Genomic DNA, 20,051 nt, shown 5'->3' on the forward strand with positions numbered 1-20,051 from the left:
AAGTGTTTCAAGTTATGATTTTCAAATGAATTATGACGCATTCATTATGAAACAGGAAAATATCCATTTAAAGCAGCGTAAAAAGTTAAATAATGGCAGTTATTAACAATGGATTTTAATCCCACAAATTTAATTTAAAAACGAAATTTGTTTAAAAACTTATTAAGTTGGAAAAAATATGACATGTTTTGAGCGATCGATAGGAATCGCCCGTTCTCAAGACCCAGTAAACATGAATAAAAAAATAAATAAAACAGATTTGAATGAGAAAACCAATTCATTTCTGTAGAGGACTGATCATAATCCGTTAATCCCGCACAGGACTGATCGAAAAGACACGATTTCTAGTAGAAGATCGAAGTCGAGCATCACTGGCTGCGGTCAGTAAGCGGGTGAGTGACCACTTGGATCAGCCTGCAATGGATCAGCCAGTGGCATAGGTCCTCGTTAAACTGTTTTGCAGTTAAGTGGTCGACTTCACGCGAAAGTAGTCGAGTTACCAAAGCGGGGAAGCCATCTCCTCTGCAGAGGATCAAAATTTTGATGTCATGTCCTCAGATCATCCTCAGTGATGTTTCCCTGACCGTCGCCAATAGCCCATTGTGTAGCTCTAGTGCGACGTAAATAAAGTACTTACCTACTGTTTTATTTCCATTTTTTATCTGACAATTTTGCGTTTTCTTCATCAAATCTGTTTTATTTTTCTCATTCACGTCACGTGAAAGGAAACCTTTATTTTATTTCTTTTTTTTTTTAGTTTCTTAATTAAACTGTTGCGATAAGGATAAAGGATTTAGTTGTTAACTAAGTTTAGAAGTAAAAGTTGTTAATTTAGTTTTAAAATATAGTTTACCTTTATTTAATTTCCATTTTTTGACCTCCCTGGTTGAAAGCCACCCTGAGGAATTAACTAACAGTTACCAACATGGCATTTTCTATACCAAATCTGTTTTATTTTCCTCATTCCCGTTTGTACTCTGTACTACGGCATAGAGACATGCTGTATTTTTTAAAAAAAATTTAATATTTGGAATTATAATTACCTCGTCATCTGGATTGGCTATTCCTATCTCTTCGTCGTATTCCCTAAAATGAACAAAGAAAAATAATTTCAAGAACATTCGTCATTTTTGTGTTAGTTTAAAAACACACTGTTCAAGCTGGATATCTATTTTTTTGTTTACGCATTTAAAAATACTCAGACATGATTGAATTTAAATTAAACTCGTTTGAATATATAAAGCCTCTGTCGTAACGTGATATGAAGACTGGGATAGCCTGGTTGGCAGGGCGCTGGACTCGTGTTCGTGAAAGTTCGGAATCCAGCCGGCCGAAGACTCCCCGTGCCGTAAATAGTGACTGGTACACGTTAAATCTCTCTGGTCACAAAGTCCTCCATGTTCCCATAACAAATTATACCTCTGGGAATACTGAATTGGAGATTGATCGTTCTCTGGTTCAGGTCAAAATTACGATAGATGAATGATTGAATGGATGTATGAATGGGTTGCCCTATAAACGGGTGTGACTTATTGGTGTGGCAGAATTTGAATTCTTGACCATAGATGGAAACGAGAACAATCGCACCCCTTGCCTTAATGACCTTTGACGACAACAACGTGATACGATGATGAGAAAAATGCTGATTCGTTCAAAATTGCTGAATGCTAATTCATTTTCTCGATCCATGTCAAAAGTGACTATTAAAATCTATAACAAACATCCTAATTTTTATCACTAAAAACTATGAATATAAATAGTCTAAAATGACAATTAAAAACAAATTTAAAAATTTACTTTTCCACCATAAAAATCTAGTTTTTTAATTTGTTAACAATCAAGTCTTTTGTCAGCTTCATATGAAAGTGCAACGCAGTTTTACCTGTCTGCTAAATTTACAGAGAAATTTCGAATGATAAATTATTCCAACTGTCTACATTAAATATCAAAATAAAAATAGACCTTTCAATAAAACGTCTTCGACATTTAAATTGTGGGCATGAAGTAGTACGCATGTCTACAGCAAAGGTTACCATTTCAGTGAAGTTATTTATCGCCAACTTACAATCGTACGTAGTTTTATCGCCGATGCAACACTAAATAAATCAGATGATCGGGATATAAATTTTGCTGTTGGTGAAAAAAAGAATTATGTTTTTAAAAGAAAACAAACACATTTTAAGGACTACTGACGGAAGACTATTTCTAAGACTATTGATTATGTTTTGAATATGACTTGAAACATCAACTATCTCCAGGTCTTGACCTGCTCTACTTCCGGTAAGAACGTATACAGCTGCTTACAATAGATTTTTCTGCAAGGCGATATTTTCAAACGGATAATTTTATTTTTAATACAAGAAGTAAATTATGTAATTTCAAAGCTCAAATCCGTTGTATTTCATAAGATATTAATAATATTAAGTAATTCTGGTGTGTTTGAAGTGAAACTTTCTTTTTAGTTATTTAGAAATGTATGGTTAAAAAAAGGTGACATGGTTGCTAGATTTCGAAATAACTCGCTTTTTTTGGCAGTTCTGATTTGGCCTCTTTTTACTTGTTTATTACTGTTTGTTGATGGTGCAAGGCGTGCACCATCATACGTCAGTGTTAGCATATTGTTCGAGCACCGAGATTAAGTTCCTTTTACAAATTATCATTTAGGATTAAATTTCGAAGTGGTATATTCAAATGAGGATTGTTCTTTTAAACACAAATAATAAATCAGGTAACAAATACACGTTTACAGGAAATAATACTCAATAGAGTCTCAAAACACAATGATCACGTTGTGAGCCTTCAAAATACACCAAAAACGATAACCCGGAAGTAAAGGCAGTCAAAAGCTTGCAGCTCTCACTACAGTCTCTGACCAAATTATTCGACGCACTCTAACAAATGCAAACCGGTTTCAGTCGAGTAGAAACAATAAGGCTGTATCCCCTGACAATTAAGATTTTACACAAAATCTATTAGTGCGTCTAATAATTTGACAAGGGACTGTAGTGTGGAAAATACCATCCATAGGTAACCCTGGTAAAACTCATATGAATTTACATGAGGATAATAACTATCAATATGAAGGACTCACCTTCTGTCTGGTGAATAATAAGAAGACCTAAAAGAAACTCGAAACGTGGAATACATCTTACAGCGATACAGATGAAAGTTTCATTCCAAAATTAACACATAATCCCCGTTTATTTAGATAGGAAGTTCTCCACGTGTGAGGTGAAAAACCTTATGTGTGTTTTTTCTCATCTTGGCAGTGGCACTGAAAACTTTCTTTTTTTTCCTCCCAACAGGAAAAATTCATTTTTTTCTCTCCTCCTGTCCTCGCCTCGCTGTTATCATAGAAGTGGGCGTGTGTCTTGCTAAACTAGTGAACTTAAGCAACTTGTTTTTGACGCTTGTTACAAGCAAAAGAAATCACAACACATATTCTTTTATGGGCAATAATTCTATACCTTTACCACAACATCGGCTGAATTAACAGCTCGTGGCAGCAGGCGGCTACTAATAAATGATTCCATTAAAAAATATTTTTATAACAATTTTTTATTTCATATAAATTTATTGAACGTTTAAACCAAACGAATGATTAAACGACTCAATTAAATGATTTTTAAAATCGTATTTTGAATTATTGGTTTTAAATTTTACTTCATAATAAATAATTTATTTAAATAACATTATATTTAACAAAAAAAATTTTATAATAATTTTATATTTAGTATAAATTTATTAAAGGATTAATAAAACAATTTAATTAAATGATTAAAACAAATCGTGTTTTGAACCATTGGATTGAAATTATACTTTATAGTAAATAATTTCATATATATACTTTATAATTAATAATCATATCATGTTTTTAACTGCTCTGCAGTCGCTGCAGGCCTTCACCTCTTAAACTACCCCACAGAAGAGGATTTGTATTCTTTTAATGCCATAGAAATAACAAAAACTATTCAAGCACACCATGAAATATGATTCAATAGAGGATACGACACCAACCAACCATAATAAATAATAATTATATTACATTTTATATCATGTTTTTATAATAATTTTATATTTATTATAAAAATAAAAATATTACTATGAGTCATTTTTATCTTACTTTATAACCGTCGTTGAACAGCTGACCCATTTCAGGGTTTACGACTACTAATGTTCAACTCCGTAACCTTGTCATTTTGAACGCAATCCAGAAGACAAGGGAACTTCTGGGTCAAGTATTGGGAGAAATTTTGCCTTCATGGAGGTCTTTTTTGATGGAACTAACAATCATTTGCTTTACATGGAGAAGAAAACCACGAAGATGTTAATCTGACGGCAAAGGGACTCTAACCCATGATCCGTCAACCACTGAGGATATTTTGAATCAGCATTGTGGTCGGTGCAGAAGTCGAATCAACTAGCCATTGCCGGGGTTCGAACCAGACAATGGCTGGAAACTGATGGATAAGACTGTGATGAATCTATTTTGTAATGAATGTAGTCTTCCTGCTCCGTGATTGTAAGCCTTCGGGCAACTCTTCAATCTGATGTAGTCTTTTCATGATTTTAACCTTTTAATTTATCTATTTCTTAATTGTTTTTAGAAATAAAGTTTTATGGTTCGTTAGACTTCTGGTGTAGAGGTGCTCTCTCTCTCTCTCTCTGCTGTCAGCCCTGTCGTCTGCACTTGAGTTGGCGCCGCCGCCGCCGCCCTGTGAGCTCTGAACTGCTTTGTGGTTCGTCATCTCTTGCTTCTTGACGTTGTGTTGTGGTGCTCACACAGCGGAAAAAGCACTCTCCTTCCAATGAGATGAATCGGGTTCGAATCCCGGCAATGGCTGGTTGATTCGAATTCTGCACCCAGCTCGCACCGACCACAGTGCTGATGTAAAATATCCTCAGTGGTAGAGTCCCCTTGCCGTTAGGCTAACCGTGGGAGGTTTTAGTGGTTTTCCTCTCCATGCAACGCAAATGAGGGTAAGTTCCATCAAAAAGTCCTCTGAGCAATTTTCTCCCAATACTTGACCCACGAGTTCCCTTGTCTTCTGGACTGGGTTCAAAGTGACAAGGATTCGGAGTTGAAGATTGGCAGTCGTTCGAATAAGTGATTAGAATCATTAATCCCGAAGACTACCTAAATGATTATATAGTATGGTTAAAAGCATTAATCAGTTACGTTAATAAACCGATTGGAATTTACAAACATGAATCATTAATGCTAATTATTATCTAAGTTGTATCACTGATTTTAATAATTTATTTTACCAGCTAGTAACCAACTTAGAAAAAACTAGTTTTACATTGCTTCAATTTGCAATTCCATTCAACTGATTACAATCAGTGTGTCAAGCCAGCGATTTGAATTATGACTTAAATTGAATTGTTGAAATCTGAAAATTCGATCCATTGATTCGCACCCGAATTAATGTCGAATAAAGAAATCATCTCAGTCATTCAAATAAATAAAACAATTTTTTGATGAAATTACGAATAAATTTTAACAGGGATGAAACAAATTTCCAAATAGACTTGAATAAAAAGAAAATATGTTTCGATTTGATTCCAATAAAGAGATTAGCCTCACGCGTCAAGTCACCGATTCTAATTCAAAACAATGTCAAAATTATGTGTCGAATCAGTGAATTAATTTAGTGATTCGTATCGATTTAACAGCAACTCTATTTGTAATGAATGGCGTTTATAATTCTAAGAAAAATAAAGCCAACTTACGTCATGACGTTCCTTTTTCAAATATATTTGAGTAAAATGAAATACGGATTCGATTAGATTTTAATAAAATAAGAATCACAAATCAAATCACCGTTTTAATTCGAAACAATCAAGTCGAATCAATGAATTAATTTAATGATTATTGTCGATTCAACAGTGACTCTCTTTATACTGGACGATCGTTACTTTTTTAAACGAAAGGGGTGAACTTACGTCATAACGTTCCTTTTTTCTGCGAAGACCCTCAGAACAAAATCTCCTTCCTCATGTGGATCGAATGTGGATGGAACTAAGCAGTAGGTTCCTGGAGGGAGTTTAAATCTGCTACTCACTTCTCTCAAATTTATAAAAGTGTCAGATCTCGCGGTGGCCACATTGTACCTGAAGAATTCTTTCGGAAGTGGCTTTGGGAGTCTCTCTGGGTTTTTTAGCTATTGAAAAGAAAACAAAAAAATAATTATTCATAATCGAAGACGAAGCGCGTTTAACAGGAAACGAGAAAGATAAAGGAAATAGTATGAGAAATGAAATAGCCTTCGGTTGATTCTTGGAAGTTGAATCATTGAAATCAAGCGATTTCTTTGTTTATTTACGGTTGCAATCTCGCAAAAACTTTAAATAGAAATTTTACGCTTGTTAATATTTTTTTTCTTTCGAAAATCATTTATCGATCAAAATTTATCAGAGCTCGAATAATATATAAGGAAAAAATAGGCAAGGCTTCAGAAACATGCGAGGGGATTATTTGTTGACTTTGTTGTTTTATAATGATTAGTGTTTTTTATGCGAGTTAAATGTTTGGAAATTTAACTGAAAAAAAATATTGATTTACTTATTTACTGTTTTTTTATTCTATTTATTTACTTTTTATTTTATTTCTACATTCATTTAGCATTGAGATGATTTTTACAATTGAATCACGATTAAAATCGTTCTAACTTAATACTATTTAATTTTCAGTCACTTCTTCGTGCTACAGACGTAATTTTATTTCAGAGAATTAGCTTAAAATGTTATATAATTGTAGAAAATTTTCCACATTTCTTAAAAATCTACAGTTCCACATTCAATTGTTGTTCATTTTCAGTTTTTGAGTCTGTATCTTTTTTTTTAAAATAAATCACATAGAAAAAATAATTACGCACGTTATTTCTTAATTTTTATTTTAGTTTCCCCCACGAGTTATAAAGATTGTAAGTTAGAGGTGATTGTAACTTTAAGGCAAAAATCGCATTATTCGATACAAAGTTAAACACTATTCAGAGCGTTTTTCAAATCTATTATAGCACATACATTCCATTTACACATAGAAAGCTTATTACAGATGTATTATAATAATTTGTTAATGACACATTATGGAAAGATTTCCTTATCACTATCTATGCCAAAACAATCGCCAAGTTTTGGCGATTCTAGTGCAAAAACTTAACGAAAATAAAAACATCCCAGAAAACAACCAACTTTTTTTAAAATTTTTAATAACAGCTGTTGAACAGCCGACCCAATTATGGGTTTACGACTACCAATGTTCAACTCCGTATCCTTGTAATTTTGATCCCAATCCAGAAGACAAGGGGAGATCTTGGATCAGTATCTCGAGAGTCCTAAATGTTAACCATTTGTTATGGGAACATGGAGAACTTTGTGACCCGACAGATTTAACGTGCATCAGTCACCATTTACTACACGGAGAGTCTTCGGCTGGCGGGGATCGAACACACGATCTCTTCGACATAAACCCAGTGCCTTACCAACCAGGCAATCCCGGCCTTAAGATAACCAATTTTTTAAGTAATCTAGCCACCCCCGAGAAAACCGCAACATTTATTTATTTTTTTCATTTTTGTTAAAAATCGTTTTGACTGGGTGCACAGATACCAAGATTATCACCTCAATGAACTAAGAAACAAATCTAGTTATTAGCAAATTACTTAATCTGATTTAATTAATTTAATTATTATNCATGTAATCCCGGCCTTGAGATAACCATTTTTTTAAGTAATCTAGCCACCCACGAGAAAACTGCAACATTTATTTATTTATTTCATTTTTGTTAAAAATCGTTTTGACTGGGTGCACAGATACCAAGATTATCACCGTCAATGAACTAAGAAACAAATCTAGTTATTAGCAAATTACTTAATCTGATTTAATTGTTTTAATTATTATTTTCTCATTTTAAAAAAGTATATAAAATATTTCTTTTGAACATAATATACTTTTTAATCTAATATACCCTACTTACTAAAACATGTTCAGTACAGGACGAGAACTAGTTCAATACATGTTGATGCTTTTGCGAATCATCTTGACTATTTACATAGCTCTAGCTTTCTCATATTTCATCGAATCATTATTCAACAATTATTTCTTCGAGATCTAATAATAATCGCCATTAGAGGAGAAGCGGTCATTTCGGCATTAAATTAAATCTACGAGATCAACATTTTCTTTTTATTACTTTTTCAAGAGCAGCCAAGGACGCCAAGTTGAGCCTTCTCATTATTCTTTTTTAGACTGAGCTTCTTTATTTATTTAAAAAGAAGAATAGAGTTGTTAGGAAAAAAATACATAAAAAAAAATAATAAGGAGTTTTAGAAACCACTACCGACCTTGAGACGAGGAGAAGATTATATGAATAAAAAAGAAACGAAAAAAAAAGTTAAGAGGAAATTCTATTCTTTTAAAATGAATTTTCGATGATGAGTTAGCTGTTAATAACAACTGCTGAACTAATGATGCATACATTTTTGCCTCATTCTCAGAGAACGTAGAAATTCAAATCAATGTATCAATTACAAAGAAGTTAAAAATTACAGAATAATTATTTTTAAGCAATTTACCTTTATTTTTAAATAATCGGTTCAAATCTTTGATACGGAAATTTTAGAAGGACAGTTACTTTTGTAACAGAATATTTGAACACTCTTTTTAAGAAATAAAACTAGTTAGAATTAAAAGTGCTGATCAAATTAAAAATAAATATAAAGTATTGCCAAAAGAAATGACGGATTCATTTAAAAAAAGAAAAATTTGCAGTAAAGAGTGACAGCATCAAATGAATAATTGTCAGTCTCTTATATTTCTTGGTATTTTTAAGACAATTGCACTTTAAAAAATTCTGGATCAAATTATGGTAAAAAGTACCGGAATTCAGGGGCCAAATACTTTTTACCGTAAAAATGTACAGAACAAAAAATCTGATATACCATAATTTGCATAAAATTTTTCGGAAAAATTGATTTTATTTATGTTGCACCATTTAACTGTAATTTGATCCGGAATTCTTTACAGTGTATTTCATTCACTGAATGTATAATTCATTCACTGTAAAGAATTCATCTGGAAATCGTCACAGTGCATTATTCATTTTAACCTAACGCAAATCTCGTAAGGAACTAAAAAATGTTCATTTTGGATGGAGATATGGACATTTTTAGAAAAAACAACGTTTTTTTTGTTATAAATTTAAAAATATTCGATAAAATTAAACACAACTCTTTAGATCAATTTAAAATTAGTTAGAAAATCATTACTTTAAAATTTGAAATTCGTTTAAAATTGCGCAAGATGTGAGTAATAAAAGAAGTTTTTTTTTATTCTGCACNTAAAACTAGTTAGAATTAAAAGTGCTGATCAAATTAAAAATAAATATAAAAAATTAGCAAAAGAAATGACGCATCCATATTCAGAAAGAAAAATTTGCAGTAAAGAGTAACAGCATCAAATGAATAATTGTCAGTCTCTTATATTTCTTAGTATTAAGACAATTGCACTTTAAAAAATTCCGGATCAAATTATTATAAAAAGTATCCGCACTTAGGGACCAAATACTTTTTACCGTAAAAATGTACAGAACAAAAAATCTGATATACCATAATTTGTATAAAATTTTACGGAAAAATTGATTTTATTGATGTTGCACCGGTACATTTAACTGTAATTTGATCCAGAATTCTTTACAGTGTATTTCATTCACTGTAAAGAATTCATCCGGAAATCTTCACAGTGAATTATTCATTTTAACCTAACGCAACTCTCCTAAGGAACTAAAAAAGGTTCATTTTGGAAATTGGAAACACATTTGGGAAAGGTTCATTTTGGATGGAAATATGGACATTTTTATAAAAAAACATAATTTTGTTTTGTTTTAAGTTTTTCTGTTATAAATTTAAAAATATTCGATAAAATAAAACAAAAATCTTTAGAACAATTTAAAATTAGTTAGAATATCATTACTTTAAAATCTGAGAAAAATTCGTTTAAAATTGCGCAAGATATGAGTACTTACAGCAGTTTTTTTTTTATTCAGCACATGCGCGGGAAAAATTGGAATTTTTTCTTCTTCTTAAGCTTATAGAAAATCGTATTTGATTTAAACACTTTCAAATAATTTTCTATGTAGCTTTTGTACTTTTTAAAAATAAACTCAAAATTTCATTTTGTACTATTAAATAAGATTTATTACAGGATTCATCCCGATAAAAGTATCTTTTCTTTCGCTTGCTTTCTTTCCTTCACACTTCAGTGTATGAGTGCTTATTGTAAGGCATTTGTCTTATGATACAAAATAATGTTTGTAGAAAAACCCATATAATTCTGAGTTCCTTTAAAAAAAAGTTCGAAAACTACCTAAAAAATTGCTTAAAACTTTATAAATTTCTAAGATAATATTATTATTAGCTGCCAAACTATTTTAATTAGTAACTATTTTTATTAGTTACCAAACACAATTCTCTAAAAAATTAAATTTTTTTTAATATTTCCTGCGCAGGCGCAATATAACATAACTACTTTAATTTCTCATATCTTACGCACTTTTAAACACTTTTCTCTCAAATAATAAATCAAAGATTTTATAACTAATATTAAATTTCTCTAAGAATTTTGTTTAATTTTATTGAATATTTTTAAAGTTGTAGCAAAAAAACGTAAAACAAAAACAATTAATTTTTTATAAAAATGTTCATATTTCCATAAATATTTGAGCTAGGCTTACAAAATTTTACTTAATTATTAATTATAAAAAATAAAATAACTGCTACAAGTTACAAACTTATTGTTACATTTTTTGGCAAAGGGTGTTCAAAAACACTATTTTCCATTTGTAATTTATTGTCGGTCCCTTTAATCTCTAAACTTCATTGACAAGTATGAGAAATCGCATAATCTAAAACTTCTGAAGTTAAGAAATGATTTTTAAAATATTTTCTGAAAAATATGAAAAAATGTGAACAGAAACGATTTTTCCAAAGCACTGTGTAATAACCCACGGGGAGGACGCAATTTCCATTTTAAAACTTAGCAATTCTCAAAATGGAGCAGATAGAAATGCATCCAAAGTGGACATAAACCGTTCTTCCGCTTTAGTCCTCAACTATGGTTAAGATTAGAAGTTAATATTTTTAAATAATACAATTGATTACAAATTACTGAATTATTAGAAAATAATTATTCGAAAAAAAAACTGCTGTATATTACGAAATAATCGCCTCAATGTCTTACTCTTGGTTGGTTTCCTTATTAGAGATAATTGCTTTTAAAAAGGAATTATTTTTTTCTCGTGTCAAAAAATAACAATTGAACAGTAAAAATTTTCTTCTTTTCTTACTAAATACATTGCAAAGCTATAATATATATATATTTGAGGATTGCAATGATTTCTACTGCAATGTTTCATAACGCTTTACTCTACTAAATATGAAACAAAAATATTGACAACCTAAATATTTTTACATAAAAAAATTCCAAAAGGTAATGGTTTCTAGACTTTTTACCGTACAAATTTAAAACTGGTGACCCTTACCTAAAAATAGTTGACTGTTATTACTCCCGTCATAACCATGCCACAATTGCCTTAAATTCCCTCTTCACATTTTCAGTTATAAATTATGAAAATAATTCAACTTAAGTTTAATAATCTGGGCAATTTCTTTTAAACTAAATACATAGAATAAAGCATACTTTAAATGTAATAAGGAACATCATTAAGTTTAAACACAATTTATCTTGATTGAGTTTCTTTGTCCTAGAACGGGCATTTTGAGCAATAATGAATTTTCGAGAGTGTTAAAGAAGAACATTTGCAATGCTTACATAATAAATTGCAAATCCTATTGTCAAGCACTCCTGTCCCATCTTTCGATTGCATCGTCGGTTCTTCTGCATCAAAGCTACGATGATTGTGCATAAATCGTCATCATCATCTTCATCAACATCTTCCAGAACTACTCGAAACTGAGGGTTCAACCAGAATGTATCTGGAAAAGAAATGAAAACAATTAATTTAAATGTAACAAAACAAACGTTATGTAAAAGTAACTTAGATTAATTTAAATCTAACGTAAATCAAGTTAAGGTAGGTAGGTATATTTATGTCGCACTAGAGCTGCACAATGTGCTATTGGTGACGGTCTGGGAAACATCCCTAAGGATGATCCGAAGACATACCATCGCAATTTTGATCCTCTGCAGAGGGGATGACTCCCCTGCTTCGGTAGCCCGACGACCTGCGCGCGAGGTCGAGCACTTTAAACAGTTTGACGAGAACCGATATCGCACACCCTCCGTCTCTATGCAGGCTGATCAAAGCCGTCACCCACTTGATTACTAACAGCAGCCAGTGATGCTTGACTTCGGTGTTCTACTGGGAAACGTCTCTTTACTATCAGATTACTGAGGGACTAACTAAGGTCATTTAAATCTAACGCTTCTAATTAATCAACTTTAATCATTATACCCAGATACATAAATAACAGTGCGTCCACGGTATCCGAAAAGTAAGGAAATGATCAAATACCTCGAAATCATGCATAAGATCAAAAATCTAAATATTACGGGTTGAAATATTTTCAAAAGATGCCCTCAACGATGCAAATTCGATCTCCAATCTCAAAAAAATAGGAGGGGGAGGGGTTTACAACTTTAAAATCTTAAATAGAAACCCCGCTTTGCCAGATTAGGTTTCTTTATGCTCCAATTTGACCACAGGATTTTGCATTTTGGATTACAGGTAGTGCTGCAATCGCAAACTGAAAATGGGGTTCATATTGTTTAAAAATAGAGATACGTAAAATTGAATTGCAAATTAATCAAATTGAAACTGATGCAACTATTTATAACGAAATTGATTGCAATTTGAGAATTTATGATATATCATAATGTCTGTCACAAATATATGATTTATGCTTGCTTATTAGGCACTACCTAATGTCAGACTAAGGCGAATAGATATGCTAGTAAATATTTCATACCTATAAAATTTCTGCACCCACCAGCAGTGCAGTTTTTTGTCCACGATCCTTCAAACATACTCATTTCCCACTTCTTTTTAGATTTCTTAGTCAGGGGTTCATCATCCAGAGAGTCAGGATTTAAATTACATATCTCTACTCGTTGGAAATTAGCCATGAAATCTTTGTACGATATCCTGATAAAAAAAANTGTCCCATCTTTCGATTGCATCGTCGGTTCTTCTGCATCAAGGCGACGATGATTGTGCATAAATCGTCATCATCATCTTCATCAACATCTTCCAGAACTACTCGAAACTGAGGGTTCAACCAGAATGTATCTGGAAAAGAAATGAAAACAATTAATTTAAATGTAACAAAACAAACATTATATAAAAGTAACTTAGATTAATTTAAATCTAACGCAAATCAAGTTAAGGTAGGTAGGTATATTTACGTCGCACTAGAGCTGCACAATGTGCTATTGGCCACGGTCTGGGAAACATCCCTGAGCATGATCCGAAGACATGCCATCGCAATTTTGATCCTCTGCAGAGGGGATGGCTCCCCTGCTTTGGTAGCCCTTACGACCTGCGCGCGAAGTCGATGCATTTAAGCAGTTTGACGAGAACCGATACCGCACACCCTCCGTCTCTATGCAGGCTGATCAAAGCCGTCACCCACTTGCTTACTAACCGCAGCCAGTGATGCTTGACTTCGGTGTTCTACTGGGAACAGTGTCTTTACTATCAGATTACTGAGGGACTAACTAAGGTCATTTAAATCTAACGTTTCTAATTAATAAACTTTAATCATTATAACCAGATACATAAATAACAGTGCGTCTAAGGTATCCGAAAAGTAAAGAAATGATCAAATACCTCGAAATCATCCATAAGATCAAAAATCTGAATATTACGGAGTGAAATAATTTCAAAAGATGTCCTCAATGATGTAAATTTGACCCTCCAATCTTAAATATTGGGGGGGGGGGGCACAACTTCAAAATTTTAAATAGAATCCCCTCTTATCCAGATTTCATTTCTTTATGCTCTAACTTGCTCACAGGATTTTGCATTTTGGATCACAGGTGGCGCTGCAATCGCAAACTGAAAATGGCGTTCATATTGTTCGAAATTAGAGAGATATGTAAAATTGAATTGCAAATTAATCAAATTGAAACTATTTGTAACTAAACTGATTGTGATTTGAGAATTTATAATTTCTCATAATGTCTTTCATCTACAGTCTCTAACCAAATTTTTAGACGCACTGTAAGATTCTGCCGCATCTTTTTGTTCTTTTCAGGCTCCGTTTGTCCCCTGACCCAATTTTCTTCTTTATGCGTCTTACGCTAACTTCAGAAAGCTTCAATCTTTGTGATATTTAGCGGTTTGAAAATATTTTAGCATTCACGAGGGCCTTTACTTCAGCTTTTTTTACATTGTGAAAGACCGCCTTTTTTTACCCATAATGAAAATGTTCCAATAGATTATTTATACTCTGCACACAAAATAAACAAACAACTGCGTAGTATAAAACTGCGAAACAAATAAACACAGCGCATAAAGAACAGAAACGCGACCGCAGCTGACGCACGCGAGAACGAGACTGAAACCGGTTTGCATTTGTTTACGTTCGTGTATCAATGGATTAAATTAGGCGATATATAATATAAATTCGACGATAGGATAAATTAGACTATAAATTCATATTAGTATATTATCATATTAGTATCATATATCATATTAGTATATTATCGTATTAGTATATTATCATATTAGTATCATATATCATATTAGTATCATATATCATATTAGTATATTATCGTATTAGTATATTATCATATTAGTATCATATATCATATTAGTATATTATCATATTAGTATCATATATCATATTAGTATATCATAATAATTAGACCAAATTATTAGACGCACTGTAGTTTTTTTAATAATTGCATGTGTTGCACGACTTCGTATGCAATACTTTTATATTTAAACATACACGTATTGGGTTTTTATTGAGGAGATTTTTTATATACTTTCTATTTGTATTTATTTTTAACGTCTTGCATTACAATGTTAACCAGTTGATATACAATCGTAAACAAGTGCAAACTGGTATAGCATCACCAGATAATCTTATAGTGAGATAGTAATCTTAAAGAATATTACAGTACGTATGATAATTTGTGCAGGGACTGTATATATGATTTATGCCTGTATATATGATTTATGATACTGTATATATGATTTATGACTGTATATATGACTTAGACACTAAAGTCAGACTAAAGCGAATAGTAGTTTAGATATGCTAGTTGTTAAATACGATGATCTCGGGGTCTTAAATCATTACAAACGCCTTTAACATAATATATGAAAACATGAAAGATGTTTACGATACAGTGCCAAAGAGGAAACTGAATTACAATTAATGATATCACATTACTGTGCAGAGCGCCATCTGTTGAGTTTTAGAAATTATTATTAACATTGAGAAATATTATTAACACTGGTAAATATTTCATACCAATAAAGTTTCTGCAACCACCAGCAGTGCAGTTTTTGGTCCACGATCCTTCAAACATACTCATTTCCCACTTCTTTTTAGATTTTTTAGTCAGAGGTTCATCATCCAGAGAGTCAGGATTTAAATTACATATCTCTACGCGTTGGAAATTAGCCATGAAATCCTTGTACGATATCCTGGATAAAAAAAAAAATAGGTATAAGATGAGCTCAATTTGAGCCAGCCCGAGTCAAAATTCTTGATGGTCCTTTTCCATCAAACCATTCATGATGGTCCAACATAGTTTGATGGTCACTATCATCCAACATTTTCCATTATGCATTCATGGTTTCTGATATGCCAGCAAACTACCATCATTCCATGCTGGAAAATGCTACTCTAATGCTATGATGGTTAACCATCAAGAGATATTTGATTCTCATGGACCAACAATCCATGATGGTTCTAACTGTACATCTCCATGATGGTTTAGTGGGAATTCTCGTTGGTTCTCAGGAATATATCATCAAAACAGTTTTTTTTTATGTTCTTAAATTAGTCCAGATTCCTACATTGGGATGATGGTTTTTCATGATCGTTCCAACATTTGATTTCTAAGAAACTATGATGGAAACTGTCCGATGGTTCAACATGAACAAACCATCAAAACAAGTTGCTATTCTTATGTTGAGCCATCATTAATCAGTCCGATTTCCTGGGGTTATGGTTACTTATGTTGGTTACCATCACAAATATAACGGTCATGATGGAATTATTGATAGTTACCATCAAGATTATGTTTGTCCACCAATGGAAAACCATCAAAAACTTTGACTTGGGTGGGTTTGTTATACTTTGAAACTAAATAAATTTACAAAAATCTGTTTGATTTTGTTATTAGGGATAAAAAGGAAGTATATGGAAACTATCATCAACCATATACCCTTACTATTCTTTCAACTTAAATAAATAAACAAATTCTCTTTGGTTCAGTTATTAAGTACAAAAAAATTCAACAAATTATTAGGTGTAAAAATTGGGAAGTATTAAATACGTTATTAAGAAATATCAATTGTAAGTATATTTTAATTGGCCTTTCTGTTCTTAAGTTTTAAAAGTATATCTTCGCGAATTTCGGTCTGTACCTGTTATACTGATCTCGAGAACTCATGTCTATAAGAAATACATTTATACATTGTATTAGTGAATATCGGGTTTCAGCTTCCGTTAACTATTATTCGACTTTTTTTTTATTAAAAATTCAATGATTAAAAAAACAGTTTTGGAAATCCTGTTCCGTTTGAGATTGTATAATCGATTCATTTAATCACAAAGAAAATAATTGGTTAAAAAGTTATACCACGAGAAAAAGAATGACAGCCAGTAGAATTTGTATTTACTTTAAAATTGAAAATTTAAACGTATTAAGGTGTATGTAATAAAACCGGTGACAGAGCTTCGAATCTTGTCGAATGTTGAGTTTTCCTCGAATGCTTTTGTTGCAACATTCGCAACTTTAATGCATCATTTAACTACTTTTAAATATGCGGGGGGAAAATCCGTAATGATATATAGCTTTTTTTCCGGAAGTATTAATTATTGAAAGAAAATATAAAACTTTATTTACGTACCAAAACTCACCGTCTCCATCGAATCTCAACCCCAATTGTTCCTTTTCTTCATCTGATATCAGCGTCCATTCCTGGGATCTGATAAATAAAAATCACTTGTATCCATAGACATTAGGTAATAATAAAAAGCGCTCACTTAAATCAGCGGTTCTCAATCCATTGGTCACGGCCCATAAGGGAGCCACTAGGGACATTTTGGCTTTTAGCCATGGGCGCTGGATGAAAGTCTGGACCAAGATAATTCTTAGGGTCTAATACCAGCCTGTCCTTCCGCCTGTCTTATATACATATAATAGGTGTCTCGCTTGTTGCAAGTAGTTTATTTTTATATGCATTGTTAAACAGCGGGCCCAACTTTCGGGTTTAAAACTACTAATGTTCAACTCCGTAGCCTTGTAATTTTGAATCCAATTCAGAAGGCAAGGAAACTCCTGGATCAAGTATTGGGAGAAATTTGCCCACATGCAGGACTTTTTTCATAGAACTAACCCGCACTTGTGTTCCAAGGTGAAGAAAACCACGAAAATCTTCCAAGGTTAATCTAACGGCAAGGAGACTAACACATGATCCGTCTACCACTGATGATATTTTACGTCAGTACTGTGGTCGGTGCGAGCCGGGAGCGGAATTCAAATCCCAGCCATTACTGGGATCGAACACGCGTCATCTCATTGGGACACGAGCGCTCCATCCCCTGAGCCACCACGGCTCGTTTATGGAATGCAAAATATTTTTTTTCTTCACAAAACTGGTGAGCGCGCGGTATAGCCTAACTGGTAGGGCGTTAGGTCCATGTTCGTCTTAGTAAGTCCTATCCCCGCCGACCAAAGACTCCCCGTGCACAAAATGGTGACTGGCGCAATGCTAAATCAGTCGGGGTCACAAAGTCCTCCAAGATCCAGTAACAAATCAAAACCTCTGGGGGTACTGGATCGGATGATTGATCGTGCTCTGGTATTGGTCAAAATTACGATCTGCGGATGGATGGTATGTGAATACGTCCCTGTAAAGCGGGATGTGACGTATGTGTGTTGTCTCCAAATCATCCTCATGGATGTATCTAAGACCGCCTCCAATAGCACATTGTGCAGCTCTAGTGTGACGGTAATAAAAGAAAATCAGTTGTCCGCGTAACTAAAAAGGTTTGGAACCGCTGACCTAGATGGTTAGAATAGTTTTTTATGAAATAAAATAAATTTTCTCTCAACCAGTATCATATTAGTTATGGGAGTACTAAAAATGAAACAACAAAAATATCATTAAACAAAAAACATATATAAAGTAATATGGATAAATTTCTTTTCGTTTGACAAAAATTATTTTTAATCGGAAAAAAAAGTAAGTACTGCGATATTCAAAGCTAGAAAAAATAACCACTTTGTTAACTGCTACAAACTAGGGTTAACTCAAATATGGGTTTACGAATACCGATGTCAAACCCCGTAGAGTTTTAATTTTGAGCCCAATCCAGAAGGCAAGGGAACTCCTGGATCAAGTATTGAGAGAAATTTGTCCCTGTGGAGGATTTTTTGATGCAACTAACTCGCATTTGCGTTACGTGGAAAGGAAAACCACGAAAGAATCCCACGGTAAACCTAACGGCAAAGCGACACTAACCGATGATCCGTCTACCATTGAGGATATATTACGTTGGTACTGTTGATGGTGCGAGCTGGATTTGAATCAAACTGCCATTGCTGAGATGCGAACCCGGTTCACCTTAATGAAAGGCGAACTCGAACAACTCATATCGATCTTTCTGAGCTATTAGCCTTTTCATGATTCTTAACATTGAATCTGTATTAATAACAAGCAGCAGTTATGCTTGTACTTAGAGTGTTACGCCTGTTTGCATTTAAGTAAAACAAGTATTCTATCTGTAGTCAGAATTCTTATCCAAGAAAGTGTGAACGGGAACACTCTCTTTTTGCAGGCAGGGCACACCACCCTAAATGCCATTGACAAATGATATTTTTAAATTGATAACCATATGGTATAGACTTGATATATAATCCATTATTGATTATTGAATATTATTATAAATTAATGTATTCATTAGAAACCTTTTAATATAAGGTTTGTGTAAAACTGCATCCAGTCAAATGGATTAATGAACACAAAAATGTCAAATATGTTTAGTAAAATTACGATCTGTGAATGAATGAATGAATGGATGTATGAATGGTTCGCTTTATAAACGGGTGTGACGTATGGGTGTGGCAGAAGTCGAATTTTTGGCCCGAGATGGCACCACTGGAAAACAAAAGCAATCGCACCCGTAATACCTTAATAGCCTACGACAACAACATTATTTCACTAAATAAATTTTCCAATTCGAAAAACAAAAATCTATAAGTAACGAAAGTATTTTCAAATTATATTTCGTAAGAAAGAAAAAATTAACAAAACCAAAAAAGCAAATTTTAAAAAAAAATTTGGCAGGATCCGAACGAAAAAAACTTTTTGATCGCAAAGAGAATTATAAGTTAACTTTTTATAAAATGAACCTGCAGAGAGGAGGTTGATTTCCAATGTTTTACGAACCGATCACTCCATGCGCCCCTCCATTCGCACTCGTTTCCCCAAGGATTTCGCACCCTCAGCAATGGAATTTTACCTTTGATTCGAGATGTCTGAACCTCTACCTGTAAAAGAGAAAGAAGAAAAAATCAAGCTTTTAAAATAATTAGGTAAAAAAATTAGTTACAATTTTATCAGCAAGATTGGTAGAGACGCTTAGATTCAACCTCAGTTTGTTAAACCACATTATTCACTACGTACAAAATAGTTTTTAACAAATGAAGAGATAAGTTAAAAAAAGTCTTTTACTTATATTTTACCAAGTTTACAAGCATCATCTTTAGAAAACAAAGCAACAGCAGGAACCTGTTTAAAAAATAAATTTTCTCATTAAAAACTTATCTTTTACTGTTTTCCTAAG

General features: G+C 32.8%; 1 protein-coding gene across 9 annotated transcripts in view; it reads right to left on the reverse strand.

Moving 5' to 3' along the window:
- LOC107454192 (calpain-B) overlaps positions 1-20,051 on the reverse strand; it is a 100,624-nt gene that overhangs the window by 20,857 nt on the left and 59,716 nt on the right. For all 9 annotated transcript variants that reach the window (XM_043051893.2, XM_043051897.2, XM_071184447.1 and 6 more), the window contains exons 7-12: positions 19,655-19,755; positions 17,111-17,188; positions 12,987-13,162; positions 11,830-11,993; positions 5,947-6,164; positions 1,044-1,086 (exon numbers count right to left, since the gene is read on the reverse strand). In XM_043051893.2, coding sequence (XP_042907827.1) covers positions 1,044-1,086; positions 5,947-6,164; positions 11,830-11,993; positions 12,987-13,162; positions 17,111-17,188; positions 19,655-19,755 — 780 coding nt within the window. The remainder of the gene's footprint in view (positions 1-1,043; positions 1,087-5,946; positions 6,165-11,829; positions 11,994-12,986; positions 13,163-17,110; positions 17,189-19,654; positions 19,756-20,051) is intronic.

The sequence above is a fragment of the Parasteatoda tepidariorum genome, chromosome 8 (genome assembly GCF_043381705.1).
Source record: "Parasteatoda tepidariorum isolate YZ-2023 chromosome 8, CAS_Ptep_4.0, whole genome shotgun sequence".
Lineage (NCBI taxonomy): Eukaryota > Metazoa > Arthropoda > Arachnida > Araneae > Theridiidae > Parasteatoda > Parasteatoda tepidariorum.